The sequence below is a fragment of the Sciurus vulgaris genome, assembly GCF_902686455.1.
Source record: "Sciurus vulgaris genome assembly, chromosome: 12".
NCBI classification, from domain to species: Eukaryota; Metazoa; Chordata; class Mammalia; order Rodentia; family Sciuridae; genus Sciurus; species Sciurus vulgaris.
The window spans coordinates 113,141,668-113,155,224 of NC_136473.1; the positions used below are offsets into that span (position 1 = coordinate 113,141,668).

Sequence of the window (13,557 nt, forward strand, 5' to 3'; positions counted from 1 at the left end):
GGGCTGGGCGAGGAGGGTGTCGTGAGTCCAGGGCCTGCCCCTCACGGGCTGCGTTCCTTTCTTAGACCAACGACCCGGTGACCAACATCTGCCACGCGGCCGACAAGCAGCTCTTCACGCTGGTCGAGTGGGCCAAGCGCATCCCCCACTTCTCCGACCTCACCCTGGAGGACCAGGTCATCCTGCTCCGGGCAGGTGGGCACACCAGGCTCCCTGCCACACCGGGGGCCCTGATGGAGCGCCCTGGCTCGATGAGGCTGTCGCCCGTCCAGTTGTGTGGCAAGTGGATGCCGAGGCCACCCTCTCTGGGTCTGTCCTTCTCCCATTATTTGTAGAGTCTTAACTTGGACGGTCTTCCCAGAACACAGTCCTTCCCCAGTGAAACCCTGCACAGTGGGACTCCCCCACGCGAGCAGGGCCGTGGCTTACGATTTGCACTTAAGTTTTAAAGACTCTTAGTCCTTGGTATTGAGGACCATTTGCAGCGGTGCCTTGTTACTGTCATGGGGCTGGTGAATGGAGATGTTCTCATTTCACAGCTGAGATCAGAAGGCCGCAGGTCTGTGCTTGAGTCAATACCAGGTGGACGTCAAGTGTTCCCTGACTTCAGACTCTGTGCTGTGCTCTCTCGCTGTTTCTGGGACACCGGGCAGTCCGTTGGCATCAGCCAGGTCCCCTCTTTGTCATGGAGCCATTGGGGGGGTTGAGAAGGCGGGATGAGCGTTGGGACAGGCCACTCACTCATCCTGTAGATGGTGGGCCATCTCTGAGCATTGCCCCAGAGCCTCACGTCCTGCTGGTGTGGCTGGGAATGGCCCAAGCAGCGAGACTGGGTCACCAGGTCCTGGGGCAGAGACGCGGGTTCCTCCACTTACTCATGGCCGTGGACACGGTACCTGGGAAAGGTCCACCTGAATCAGTCCTTGTCCTCAAGCCGCATGGGCCGCATGGAGAGGCCACGGGTGCACGGCCAGGAGCCCTGGGGTCGGAAGGCCTGGGCCGCCCCTTCCTGTCCTCTCTGGCTAGCAGTGGCCTTTGAGCTGGGTCTCGCCCTCCTCTGTCCAGAGCTGCTTCCTGATGTGGGGCGATGACATAGGCTCTGGGTCCCCAGCGCAGGGGCTGTGTGGGTCCCTAAGGCCTCCTCTCCACAGGGTGGAACGAGCTGCTGATCGCCTCCTTCTCCCACCGCTCGGTCTCGGTGCAGGACGGCATCCTTCTGGCGACAGGTCTGCACGTCCACCGCAGCAGCGCCCACAGTGCCGGTGTCGGCTCCATCTTTGACAGGTGCCTCCCTTCTGCTTGGTCTGAGCGTTTGCCCACGCTTGTGCACCTGTGTGCACACACCACGCCCGTGTGTTTCTGTGGGTAGTGTGGGGATGCAGGAGAGCAGCCCACCAGTGCTCATGGCTGTGCAGGAACATTAAGCACTGGAAGACGTACAGCTGGGGAGTGAGAGGGTTGAAAGGAAGGCTGAGTCACCGTAGAGACCCCTTCGTGCCCTTTGGGCTCCGGGGAGAGATGGGTCCCCGGATCCACTGGTAGGCGGGGCTGGGGAGGCTGAGCTGGGACTTGGAGCCGCCTGTAGGAGGCCGGGTGAGCCTGGCTGGGGTGTGCCGGACTCAGTGGGCTCTCTGGGGGAGGCCTGTGGTAAGGGCAGACCGCCCGTCAGGCAGTGGCACCCGGCGGAGGTCTGGTGCCTTAGAAGGTGCTCGAGGGCAGCAGTAGGGTGAGGGGAGAACTGGCAGGGAGAGTCCCCATCACTGCCAGAGCACAGCCCCTCCGCCCGCCATCCGTGGCCATCTAGGGCCCATGTGCGAGCACCCAGGGTGCCTCCAGTTCCTGTCCTCTCCGCACGCTCCCTATGGAAGCCAGTGCCTCTGGGTGAGCAGCAGGCTCCCTGGGCTTGGCGGGCCCACCCTCCCTGCACCCTCCCTGCACCCTCCCTGCACCCTTGATGGCCTCGCCCGCCTGCTGCACCCACAGACCCGTCCTGTGGCCGGCTCGGCGTGTGTTGCTTTGCTCAGCAGCTCTTTGCTGAGTGTTCCGCTTGCCTTCTGCGTCTGGGCTCCTTGCGAGGCGCTCTGCTTCGTATTCACCTCTGCACCCCGGTTCCCGGAGCCTCGCCCGAAGCCCGGGGGAGTGGAGGCCGAGGTCTGCAGGCTCCACCCTGCCGGTCCTGGGCCGGGCACTCACGGCCTTCTTGTCAGCCGCCTTTCCCGTAAGCAGAGTCCTAACTGAGCTGGTTTCCAAGATGAAGGACATGCAGATGGACAAGTCGGAGCTGGGCTGCCTGCGTGCCATCGTGCTGTTCAACCCAGGTGACCGCCAGGAACGGGGCTGTCCCTCAGTCACTCCCGACTCCCGAGGTTCTGGTCCTGCAGCTCAGCAGAGCCAGCCAGGCAGGGCCAGGGATCGGAGGCATGAGTGCACCGTCCACGCCTTTGCCCCACAGCCTCCCTGAAAAGCCCGTGTGGCCTGGGGCGTGCATGTTGGGAGGTCGAGGAGGCCGGGCTGCGGGGAGGTGGCCCTGCCATGGGGTCCCTTCAGGCAGTGCCCCGGGGCTGCCACGAGGGAGCAGGATGCCCGAGAGAGGCGCCACGTGTGACGCAGGCCTGAACATTTGGGAGACCCGAGCTCTCATTTACTGACTTGGAGACATTCCGGAGCAAGCGAGTTCCGATCCAGGGTGGTGGGACTCAGGATTTTGTCTTTGAACGTTCAAATTGGAGGTGGCAGTAGCACTTCACGGAGGAGCCAGGACCTGGCCTGAAGCTGTGGGCGCAGGGTTGGCTGGGGAGCCAGGCAAGATGGCAGCAGGCTGGGGCCTGGGCTGGCTGCGAGAGGAAAGGACTGGACAGGGCTGTGGGCGGGTGGACGGGTGCTGTGCGGAGGCCCAGGGACGACGTTCCGGGGAGGAACTTCACCAAAAGCTGCAGGCACAGAGAGGATGGTGTGGCCACCTGCTGCTGGGATATGCCCGAGGCAGGAGGCGGGCCTGCCTGGCACCTCAGCTCCCCACTGGCTCCATGCCCAGCCATAGGAGGCTCTCAACACATGTGTGAAGATGGTATTTCTAGAATGACCCAGAAAAATGAAGCTGCCCTCCTGGGGTCAGGTGCTTCAGGGTGGAGCCTGCGGGTGTCCTCTCCACTCTGAGGGAGGTGACCAGCGTGAGGGGCACACCTCTGGGGAGGGCGCCCGCTCAGGGGTTAATGAGCCTGAGGCCACTGTCTTCCGCAGATGCCAAAGGCCTGTCTAACCCCTCGGAGGTGGAGACCCTGCGGGAGAAGGTCTATGCTACCCTGGAGGCCTACACCAAGCAGAAGTACCCGGAGCAGCCAGGCAGGTGAGGCTCCGGGGCAGCCATGTGGATGGAGGGCTCGCCCCCTCTTGGGCAGCACAGGCCTTTGAGCAGAGTACTGGGCCTCGCCGCGGCTCCACACAGGCCCAGCCTGAGCTCTGCGAGGGGAGGGCTGTCTGACCGCTCCTCCCCCACTTGGAAGATGCCCAAGCAGAGGGTGTCTCAGCACCCGTGGTGGGTCCAAAGATTACAGGGAACTTTCCAGAAATAAGAAATTCCTAAGTTTAAATAGCTCTCATTACATACACCATTGAGATAGTTCTATTTTCCTGTATTGGTGTTGATCTCTTGCTGTGCCTAATTTATGGATCAGACTTTACCAGCGGTGTCTGTATACACAGGGTTTGGTAGTACCTTCATTTCAGGCAGGCATGGGGGCTAGACACACACCTTTAGTGCTGAAACAGGCATGTATGACCGCATCGCTGTGGGAATCGTGGTCTTCAGTCTGAGAACTGACAGAGGCTTAGGGAAGTGAAGCCCCGGGGAGGCAGGGAGGTTGTGGTCTGATCTCAGCCTGCGCTGTGGTGACTGCATTGCTCTCAGGCCCCCTTGGAAACCCCAAGCAGTAGAAAGTACAGGCTTTGGGGTCAGGGAGCGTGGCCACTGCTCCCTGGGGTTCCCTCTGTGTGGTCTCGCCAAGCTGCCTGGCAGTACAGCTATTCCCGAGTCATTAAAAGAAATCCCCACGTTTTCCCAAGTACAGCAAACTGTAACTAAAATGAGAAATGTCCTCAAATCTCACAGAAAGTTGGAAATGAAACTGGAAAGACAGGTGGGCTTCAAGACAGTCTTTAGGATGAATTTCCATGCAGTCCTCGCTGAGATTTTATTCCTCAGTGAAGTCTGATTTGGATTTGGCTGCTTATCCTGGACCATAGGCCAGCTGGTCAGCCCTCCCTGCGGGGACAACTGGTCCTCACTCATAGTGTCTGGTGGGTGGTTCTCTGGCAGGCTGTCTCTCAGGGACCGACCCTCCTCCCTGTGGCCATGCCCTGCCTGTAGCCCTCCTGTGGTTGGCCTCCCGCTGGTTGAAGGGAAGAGTGGTTGGGGGGGGGGGGAGCGTCCAGGAGGCTGCCTGTGAGAGGCGTGGGAAGCCTGCCACGACTTCCCCGCCAGCCACACAGGCTGGGACTGTGCCTGGCTGCAGGTCATCAAAGGAGAGGACTGATCCAGGGCCCGCCTGGCACCTCTGCTTCACCTGCAGCAGGAGACACTGAAGACCTGCCCTGGCCACAGGGAGGAGGCCGGGTGAGCCGCGGTGCCAGGGGCCCCGGCTGGTGCTTTCTGCCCACTCTTCCCACCCTAAAGCAGCACCAGGTGTGTCTGGGGTACCCTTCCTTTCCTCGGAATCAGCTCCAATTCCCACTTTAATCTTAAAAAACGAAAAAGCAGCCCAACTCTCTTTTCCTAATTATAAAAGAAATGTCTGCTTTGGTAGGAAAAAGAAAACACATTTTTAAACCAGGTAACACAATTGGATTGTAAACACGTTGGTATGTTTTGTTCCCAAGTCCTTATGAATCCACACAGATGCAGGCAACAACACATATGTGCAAATACGAAATTCCAGAGTGTGGCGCATTATTTTCTCTCTTCAGCCATTTTGGAAATTTCATCAGATTACTGGAAGTGTAAAATCACCATTTTCAGTAGTTCTGTGACATCGCTCAGTGTGGATGTATTTGTATGCATTTAGCCATTGCCCCGCAGATGGCATGAAGGTTGCTCCTATTTTTTTTTCTTTCCAAATAGTTTATTTATTTTTTATAAGTATATATACATATATATGTATATATATTATGTATATATAATATATATGTAATTGTAAACAAATGGGATACATGTTGTTTCTCTGTTTGTACATGGAGTAAAGGCATACCATTTGTGTAATCATAAATTTACATAGAGTAATGTTGTTTGATTCATTCTGTTATTTTTCCCTTCCCCCACCCCTCCCACCCCTCTTTTCCTTCTACACAGTCCCTCCTTCTTCCATTCTTGCCCCCCCCAACCCTAACCCTAACACTAACCCCTCCCACCCCCCATTATGTGTATCATCCGCTTATCAGCGAGATCATTCTTCCTTTGGTTTTTTGAGATTGGCTTATCTCACTTAGCATGATATTCTCCAATTTCATCCATTTGCCTGCAAATGCCATAATTTTATCATTCTTTATGGTGGAGTAATATTATCACAGTTTCTTTATCCATTCATCAATTGAAGGACATCTAGGTTGGTTCCACAATCTGGCTATGGTGAATTGAGCACCTATGAACATTGATGTGGCTGTATCTCTGTAGTATGCTGATTTTAAGTCCTTTGGGTATAGGCCAAAGAGTGGGATAGCTGGTCAAATGGTGGTTCCATTCCAAGCTTTCTGAGGAATCTTCACACTGCTTTCCAGAGTGGCTGCACTAATTTGCAACCCCACCAGCAATGTATGAGTGCACCTTTTTCCCCACATCCTTGCCAACACCTATTGTTGCTTGTGTTCTTGATAATTGCCATTCTAATTGGGGTGAGATGGAATCTTAGGGTAGTTTTGATTTGCATTTCTCTTATTACTAGAGATGTTGAACATTTTTTCATATATCTGTTGATTGCTTGTAGATCTTCTTCTGTGAAGTGTCTGTTCATTTCCTTAGCCCATTTGTTGATTGGGTTATTTGTATTCTTGGTGTAGAGTTTTTTGAGTTCTTTATATATTCTGGAAATTAGTGCTCTATCTGAAGTATGAGTGGCAAAGATATTCTCCCACTCTGTAGGCTCTCTCTTCACATTGCTGATAGTTTCCTTTGCTGAGAGAAAGCTTTTTAGTTTGAATCTATCCCAGTTGTTGATTCTTGCTTTTATTTCTTGTGCTATGGGAGTCCTGTTGAGGAAGTCTGGTCCTAAGCCGACATGTTGAAGATCTGGACCTACTTTTTCTTCTATAATCTGCAGGGTCTCTGGTCTGATTCCGAGGTCCTTAATCCATTTTGAGTTTAGTTTTGTGCATGGTGAGAGATATGGGTTTAGTTTCATTCTGTTGCATATGGATTTCCAGTTTTCCCAGCACCATTTGTTGAAGAGGCTATCTTTTCTCCATTGCATATTTTTGGCCCCTTTGTCTAATATGAGAAAATTGTATTTATTTGGGTTTGTGTCCATGTCCTCTATTCTGTACCATTGATCTACATGTCTATTTTGGTACCAATACCATGCCGTTTTTGTTACTCTTGCTTTGTAGTAGAGTTGAAGATCTGGTATTGCAATACCCCTGCTTCGCTCTTTCTGCTAAGGATTGCTTTAGCTATTCTGGGATTCTTATTCTTCCAGATGAATTTCATAATTGCTTGCTCTATTTTTGTAAGGTACGTCATTGGGATTTTAATTGGAATTGCATTGAATGTGTATAGCACTTTTGGTAGTATGGCCATTTTGACAATATTAATTCTTCCTATCCAAGAACATGGGAGATCTTTCCATCTTCTAAGGTTTTCTTTAATTTCTTTCTTTAGTGTTCTGTAGTTCTCATTGTAGAGGTCTTTCACCTCTTTTGTGAGATTGATTTCCAAGTACTTTATTTTTTTCGAGGCTATTGTGAATGGGGTAGTTTTCCTAATTTCTCTTTCTGAAGATTCATCACTTATGTATAAAAATGTATTGGATTTATGAGCACTGATCTTGTAACCTGCTACCTTACTGAATTCACTTATGAGTTCTAAGAGTTTTCTGGTGGAATTTCCAGGTTCCTGTAAATATATAATCATGTCATCAGCAAACAGGGGTAGTTTAAGTTCTTCTTTTCCTATTCGTATCCCTTTAATTTCTTTGGTTTGTCTAATTACTCTGGCTAGAGTTTCGAGGACAGTGTTGAATAGAAGTGGTGAAAGAGGGTATCCCTGCCTTGTTCCAGATTTTAGGGGGAAGGCTTTCAGTTTTTCACCATTTAGAATGATATTGGACATGGGCTTAGCATAGTGGCCTTTACAATGTTAAGGAATGTTCCCACTATCCCTATGGTTGTTCCTATTGAATGTCACCTTTAGAACTCTGGAATGTGGCTCTTCCTGGAGGCTGCTGGGGGCCTGGCTCCCACTGCAGCTGGGAGGGGATGCCAGTTCCCATTGCCTGAGGAGGGCAGAGCCCGGAAACGCAGGCAGGCGGTGGGCCGTGTGCTCTGTCCACCCAGCCTGGCAGAGGGCGCTGCTCCAAGTGTCCTCGAGGCTCAGAGGCACCCGGGGCTGGTGCTTGGCTCAAGCGGGTGGGCAGCGATGAGGAGGCTGGCAGGCTTGCAGGGCCTGGCAAAGGGATGCGGGCTGCCAGGTCCCCGCACTTTCCTCAGCGGTGCAGTGCTGCCACCACGTGGACACCTAGGGGAAGTGCACCACACAGCAGAGGCCCCAACTCCGGAGGTGCCCCGCTCAGGACCTTCCCAGGCCGCGGCTCCTTCTTGCTGCAATGTGCAAGCAAGTGAAGAATCAGGGTCAGTCTGGCTGTGCCCATTCAGGAGTGAGTTCATTGCCACTGTCCTGAGCTTAGCCCCTAAATCCAGCACAGACAGCCAAGAGAACAGCTGTGGCTTGTCACACATGTAAAACTCAACATTTTTGGAGTGAAAAGTCCACCCTCAGAGTTGACGTCTCAGTCTGACTTGGCACACGACAGACAAGCTGTGTCTGGGGCTCCGTGTCTCGGTGGGCTCCAGCCCCCTCCTGCTGCCGGTCGCCTGCCTCAGCTCCCAGGGCTTCCCAAGCTCTGCCCCGCAGCGGCCTTCACCTTTAGTGTGTTCATTTAGAGAAAGAGCAATTCCTACTTTTTGAGATGGCACCAGTGTTTTCTTATAGGGCTGCGTGTTCTTAACGTGTCACGCGATGTGAACGTAGATACATGCACACGTTCACATTTTCAAGGAGCATTGGAATTCCAGTGTGAAACGTGAAATAACGTAGCACTCAGTAAAGATCCAGCTCAAGTCAGAAATCGCTGGGTCAGGGCTGCTGTGAAGACGGCCAGTTTGGCCTTTGTGCTGCTGATGGAAAGTTGTGGGTACAGTGTCTGAATTTCTAGTGGCCCTGAACATCAGAATGAGTTTCACTGGCAAGAAAGGACTTTGAGACAGAGGGCGCACAGGCGAAGCAGAAAATGTCACGGGGCGAGGGTCCTGAGCTGATGCACACAGGGGACAAGTTCTGCACGCTGGTCTCGCGGATGTCCTCAATGATAGGGAAGTGCATGTGAGGGCGAGTGTATCCAGGTGAGAGGGTGGGAAGCCAGGAAGCAGGGCGTGTGCCAGTGGGGAGTGAGAGCACGTGTGCACAGGCCCTCGCAAATCCACGCAGTCACACTCGTGTGAGGTGCGTGTGCACACCCGTGTGTGGCCTCCCTGCACAGCCCGCGGGCCCTGAGGCTCAGGCAGCTGCCTCGGGCTCCCTCTCCTCCTGGCTCAAAACCGGCTGTCAAGACTTGGTGACGGGGCACACCGAGGTTGCGCGGCCAGCGACTGAGGCATGACAAGCTCCCTCCCCGGAAGAGCAGGGCTCCCTCGGCCCCTGCTCATTCTGTGTGGCAGAGCCTACGTGCCCAGCACACAGTGGGTCTTCATGCGCATCTGGCAGGGGCTGCTTGGGCCAGAGCTCCTGGTGTCTCAGGCTCCAGCTCACCCCTGCAGGCGCCCCAGGAGTGAACGGGCTGGCTGTGTGGCCCCCTCCACCTGTGACGATGGCGATTCCTGCACATGTGCAGAATTCGAGAGCCCCAGGGGTCCTGGGCGTCCACTTCTGCCCTGACCGGCCCCGCTCGCACGGTGTTGCTGCGGCTCCGGCCCCGTTCCCTCTGGGCTTGGTGCCAGCTTGGTGCGAAGCCCAGCAGCCGCCTCCGCGAGCCCGTGCCCGGCCAGTGCCCGTGCGCGGTCAGCGTCCTCTGGCTCTCCTGCAGGTTCGCCAAACTGCTGCTGCGCCTGCCGGCCCTGCGCTCCATCGGGCTCAAGTGCCTGGAGCACCTCTTCTTCTTCAAGCTCATCGGGGACACGCCCATCGACACCTTCCTCATGGAGATGCTGGAGGCCCCGCTGCAGATCTCCTGAGCCCACCCCGCAGGTGTGCGGCGCACCTGTGCCCTTCCCGCCCCGCCCCTCTGCTCCCCGATGCGATGCTCGTGATCAATAAAACCTTTCTCCACTGAGCCTTTTACAGGTGGGGCTTCGCACAGGCGTTAACGGTACCCCACGGGGCTGGGTCTTTCTGGAAGTTTTGGGAACGCGAACCAAGCCTCTGTACATAGGACTGGTTTAAATTATTTTTTCACTTGCCATGGAAAGCGAACAAAGAACAGAATAATAAACATGATGTTGGCACTGCTTGGAGCGTGGGCGTTATTGTGCAGGGGAGGCTCTTCTCCTGGGGGAGGGGCTGCGTTGCCCCTGAGGTCCTGAGACAGGGTACCCCAGAGCCAGGCGCTGGGTCCAGCTGGGGTTCTGGGCAGCCAGCTCTGCCCCAGGTGGCCCTGGGGAGACAGGGAAGGGACACTGGCTTTCAGAGTTGTCTTTTTGTTTGTCCCTCTTAAGATGAACCAGCCGAGAAAGCCTTGTTCTGATTTGGAGCGACTGAGTATCAGGCCACAGGACACTCCCTTGGTGAGGGGAGGCTGTCCGTCCTGGGAGTTGGGGGTTGGTAGCAAAGGAATGGACTCTGTCCATTCTAACCAGCAACTGTAGCAAAAAGTCCAAGGCCGCCCAGTTTATTTTCTTCCACATCCAGCCTAAAGTCCAAGGCCGCCCAGTTGATTTCCTTCCACATCCAGCCTGATGTCCAAGGTCGCCCCGTTTATTTCCTTCCACATCCAGCCTACACAGCCTTCCTCTCCAAGGCAGAAATAGGAACCACTGTCTGCACCTAGGTTCTCCACGTGGTCCCAAGCTCCTGTTTGCTGGATAGCGAGCTCCCTGAAGAAGGGGTCTGTGTGCAGCCCACCGGCTCCAAGGCATCTTCCGGCCTCTGCAGTGGGGTGTACCTGATGTGCAGACCTGTGCCAGGTTCCACAGAGTGCCCCCTAGTGTCGCAAGCGTGCAACCTGAACAACTGCACGTGACCGGCCTGCTTCCTTCCCTGCACCATGAACCTGACCCAGGACCTGCAAGTAGGTGCACTGTAGTGTGTGCTGTTGAACTGGGTTCCACACATTGGAAAGAGTTCCCTGGAGGGCAGGTTGGACCACAGGACCCTCTCTCTCTCCATTGACCATTGGCCCTCTGGAACGCCCCTCTGCAGTGTGGACTCTACCCAAACACACCGGCCAGGGATTAGGAACTGCACAGCAACAACTACTGCCTGAGCCTGGGAGCCCAAAGGGACCCCGGGAAGTGCAGAGGGACCCTAGCCTTGGACCCAAAGCCCCTGGACCCCTAGCCTTGGACCCATTCCTTGCCTTGGACCCCTAGTCTTGGACCCCTAGCCTTGGACCCCTTGCCTTGGACCCCTAGTCTTGGAACCCTAGCCTTGGACCCCTAGCCTTGAACCCCTTACCTTGGACCCCTAGTCTTGGAACCCTAGCCTTGAACCCCTAGCCTTGGACCCCTAGCCTTGGACCCCTAGCCTTGAACCCCTTACCTTGGACCCCTTGCCTTGGACCCATTCCTTCCCTTGGACCCCTAGTCTTGGACCCCTAGTCTTGGACCCCTTGCCTTGGACCCCTAGTCTTGGACCCCTAGCCTTGGACCCCTAGCCTTGGACCCCTTGCCTTGGACCCCTAGCCTTGGATCCTAGCCTTGGACCCCTAGTCTTGGACCCCTAGTCTTGCACCCCTAGTCTTGGACCCCTTGCCTTGGACCCCTAGTCTTAGACCCTTAGTCTTGCACCCCTAGTCTTGGACCCCTTGCCTTGGACCCCTAGCCTTGGACCCCTAGCCTTGGACCCCTAGCCTTGAACCCCTAGCCTTGGACCCCTAGTTTTGGACCCCTTGCCTTGGACCCCTAGCCTTGGATCCTAGCCTTGGACCCCTAGTCTTGGACCCCTAGTCTTGCACCCCTAGTCTTGGACCCCTTGCCTTGGACCCCTAGTCTTGGACCCTTAGTCTTGCACCCCTAGTCTTGGACCCCTTGCCTTGGACCCCTAGCCTTGGATCCCTAGTCTTGGACCCCTAGTCTTGCACCCCTAGTCTTGGACCCCTTGCCTTGGACCCCTAGCCTTGGACCCCTAGCCTTGGACCCCTAGTCTTAGACCCCTAGTCTTGGACCCCTCTGCCTGGGACCCCTAGTCCTGGACCCCTAGTCTTGGACCCCTAGTCTTGAACCCCTTGCCTTGGACCCCTAGTTTTGAACCCCTAGCCTTGGACCCCTAGCCTTGAACCCCTTACCTTGGACCCTTAGTTTTGGACCCCTAGTCTTGGACCCCTCTGCCTGGGACCCCTAGCCTTGGACCCCTAGCCTTGGACCCCTAGCTTTGAACCCCTTGCCTTGGACCCCTTGCCTTGGACCCCTAGTCTTGGACCCCTAGTCTTAGACCCCTAGTCTTGGACCCCTAGTCTTGGACCCCTAGTCTTGGACCCCTAGTCTTGAACCCCTTGCCTTGGACCCCTAGTTTTGGACCCCTAGCCTTGGACCCCTAGCCTTGCACCCCTAGTCTTGGACCCCTAGTTTTGGACCCCTAGTCTTGGACCACTAGTCTTGGACCCCTCTGCCTGGGACCCCTAGCCTTGGACCCCTAGTCTTGGACCTCTAGTCTTGGACCCCTAGCCTTGGACCCAAAGCCCTGTCGGAATCTCGGACCCGTGCTGTGTCCTTTTTGTGTTACTGCATTTGCTGTGAGCTGCAGTGAGCAGCTGGCAGGGGCTGGGTTTAACTGTGGGCTCCTGACCTCCACCCTCTGAGGACACATTCAGTGCCTCAGGGGGAGCGGGGCCTTCAGGAAATGGCAGCCTCCACCACCCGGCAGCGTCCTGCCCCACGTTCATCTCTTCCTGGTCTGGCCAAACCCAAGCTCTGCCTGACGCTGACCAGGGCCCAGGGTGTGGGGGTCTGCGCACCCACCAGCTGAGTCTCCCAGAATTGCTGGGACGCAGCCTCATGGGGCAGAACAGAAACTCGGCCGGAGATGGGCTGGCCTCCTCACAGGCTGGGCCATGACATTGGGGCCCCAGGGGTCTCCTCCTTCCGCCCTGGGTGCTCTGTCGCTGGGCTGCCGGGCCCTTCCTCCTTGCGCACCCCTCCCAGAGGAGTGGCTGGCCTGTGGGGGCACAGCCCTGCGCGCCCAGCCTGACTTACCCAGGGGACGCCAGCGGGATCCAGCCTGACCCTAACCCTAACCCACCCTCAGGCTGTTTTCCAGTATGGCAGAAGGCAGGCCCAGGGCTCTGGACGGAAAGTGCGGAAAGTGTGTGGGCTCTGGCCTGCTGCTGGGAGTCCCGTTGGGGAAGCTGCCTAGCCTCACTGGCCTTGCTTCCTCCCCCACCTTGTACAGGTAAAGGCCAGGGAGCCACCAAGCCCAGCGGCAGAGCGTGTGCTTGGCACAAGACACACTCAGGCTGCTGACCTGTGCCGTGCTCTGAGGGGCCCGATTCTCCCGGGCCTCAGCTGCCTACCATGGATGGGTGACCACACCCTCTGCACCCCAAGGTTCTGGGAGGGCAACAGGAGCTAGGGAGAGGTGCTGGTGAGTGGGAAAGCCCCAGAAGGGAAGACCATGTGTCTGCAGCCAGCTCAGAGGGCACAGCTGTGGGAGGCTGCCCAGGGGGGCCAGGGCTGAGTCACCAGCTGGCCCTGCTAGAGCCTGTGCAGCACCAGTGACCTGGGTGGGCATCGCCCTCAGTGCTGGCTGTGGACCCAGACTGGGAACAGCAGAGGTGCTTGGTCTCAGGGGCTGGTTGGGAGAACCAAAGCAGAGGGTGGGCGGGAGGCCTAACTAACTTTAGGGCCATGTCTATTAGGATCCAAGTGCTTCCTACAGGACTCCTGCTCTGCGGGCCAGTCTGGGCCCTGCAGAGCCTTCCCTGCGCCCACGGCCTTTTCCACTTCCCTGAGGGCGCCTGCACGTGGCTCCGGCCTCCTCGGAGCCCTGTGCTGCCTGAGGAGCAGGTGCTGGCCTTGCCTCCCCTTCCTGTGCTCAGGGAAGCCGACCAGGTGCTATCTGGTTGTAATCGTATGGCATCTCCTTGCTCAAAAACTTCAAGGGGCTTTCTTTTGTCTATTAAGCTGTCTCACCAGTGAGCAAAGGTC

General features: G+C 56.1%; 1 protein-coding gene across 2 annotated transcripts in view; it reads left to right on the forward strand.

Annotated features, from left to right (window-relative positions):
- RXRG (retinoid X receptor gamma) overlaps positions 1-9,706 on the forward strand; it is a 37,010-nt gene extending 27,304 nt beyond the window's left edge. For both annotated transcript variants that reach the window (XM_079107937.1, XM_079107938.1), the window contains 5 exons: positions 66-195; positions 1,152-1,284; positions 2,227-2,318; positions 3,241-3,346; positions 9,285-9,706. In XM_079107937.1, coding sequence (XP_078964063.1) covers positions 66-195; positions 1,152-1,284; positions 2,227-2,318; positions 3,241-3,346; positions 9,285-9,432 — 609 coding nt within the window. In that variant the 3' untranslated portion in view covers positions 9,433-9,706. The remainder of the gene's footprint in view (positions 1-65; positions 196-1,151; positions 1,285-2,226; positions 2,319-3,240; positions 3,347-9,284) is intronic.
- The last annotated feature ends 3,851 nt before the right edge of the window (positions 9,707-13,557 follow it).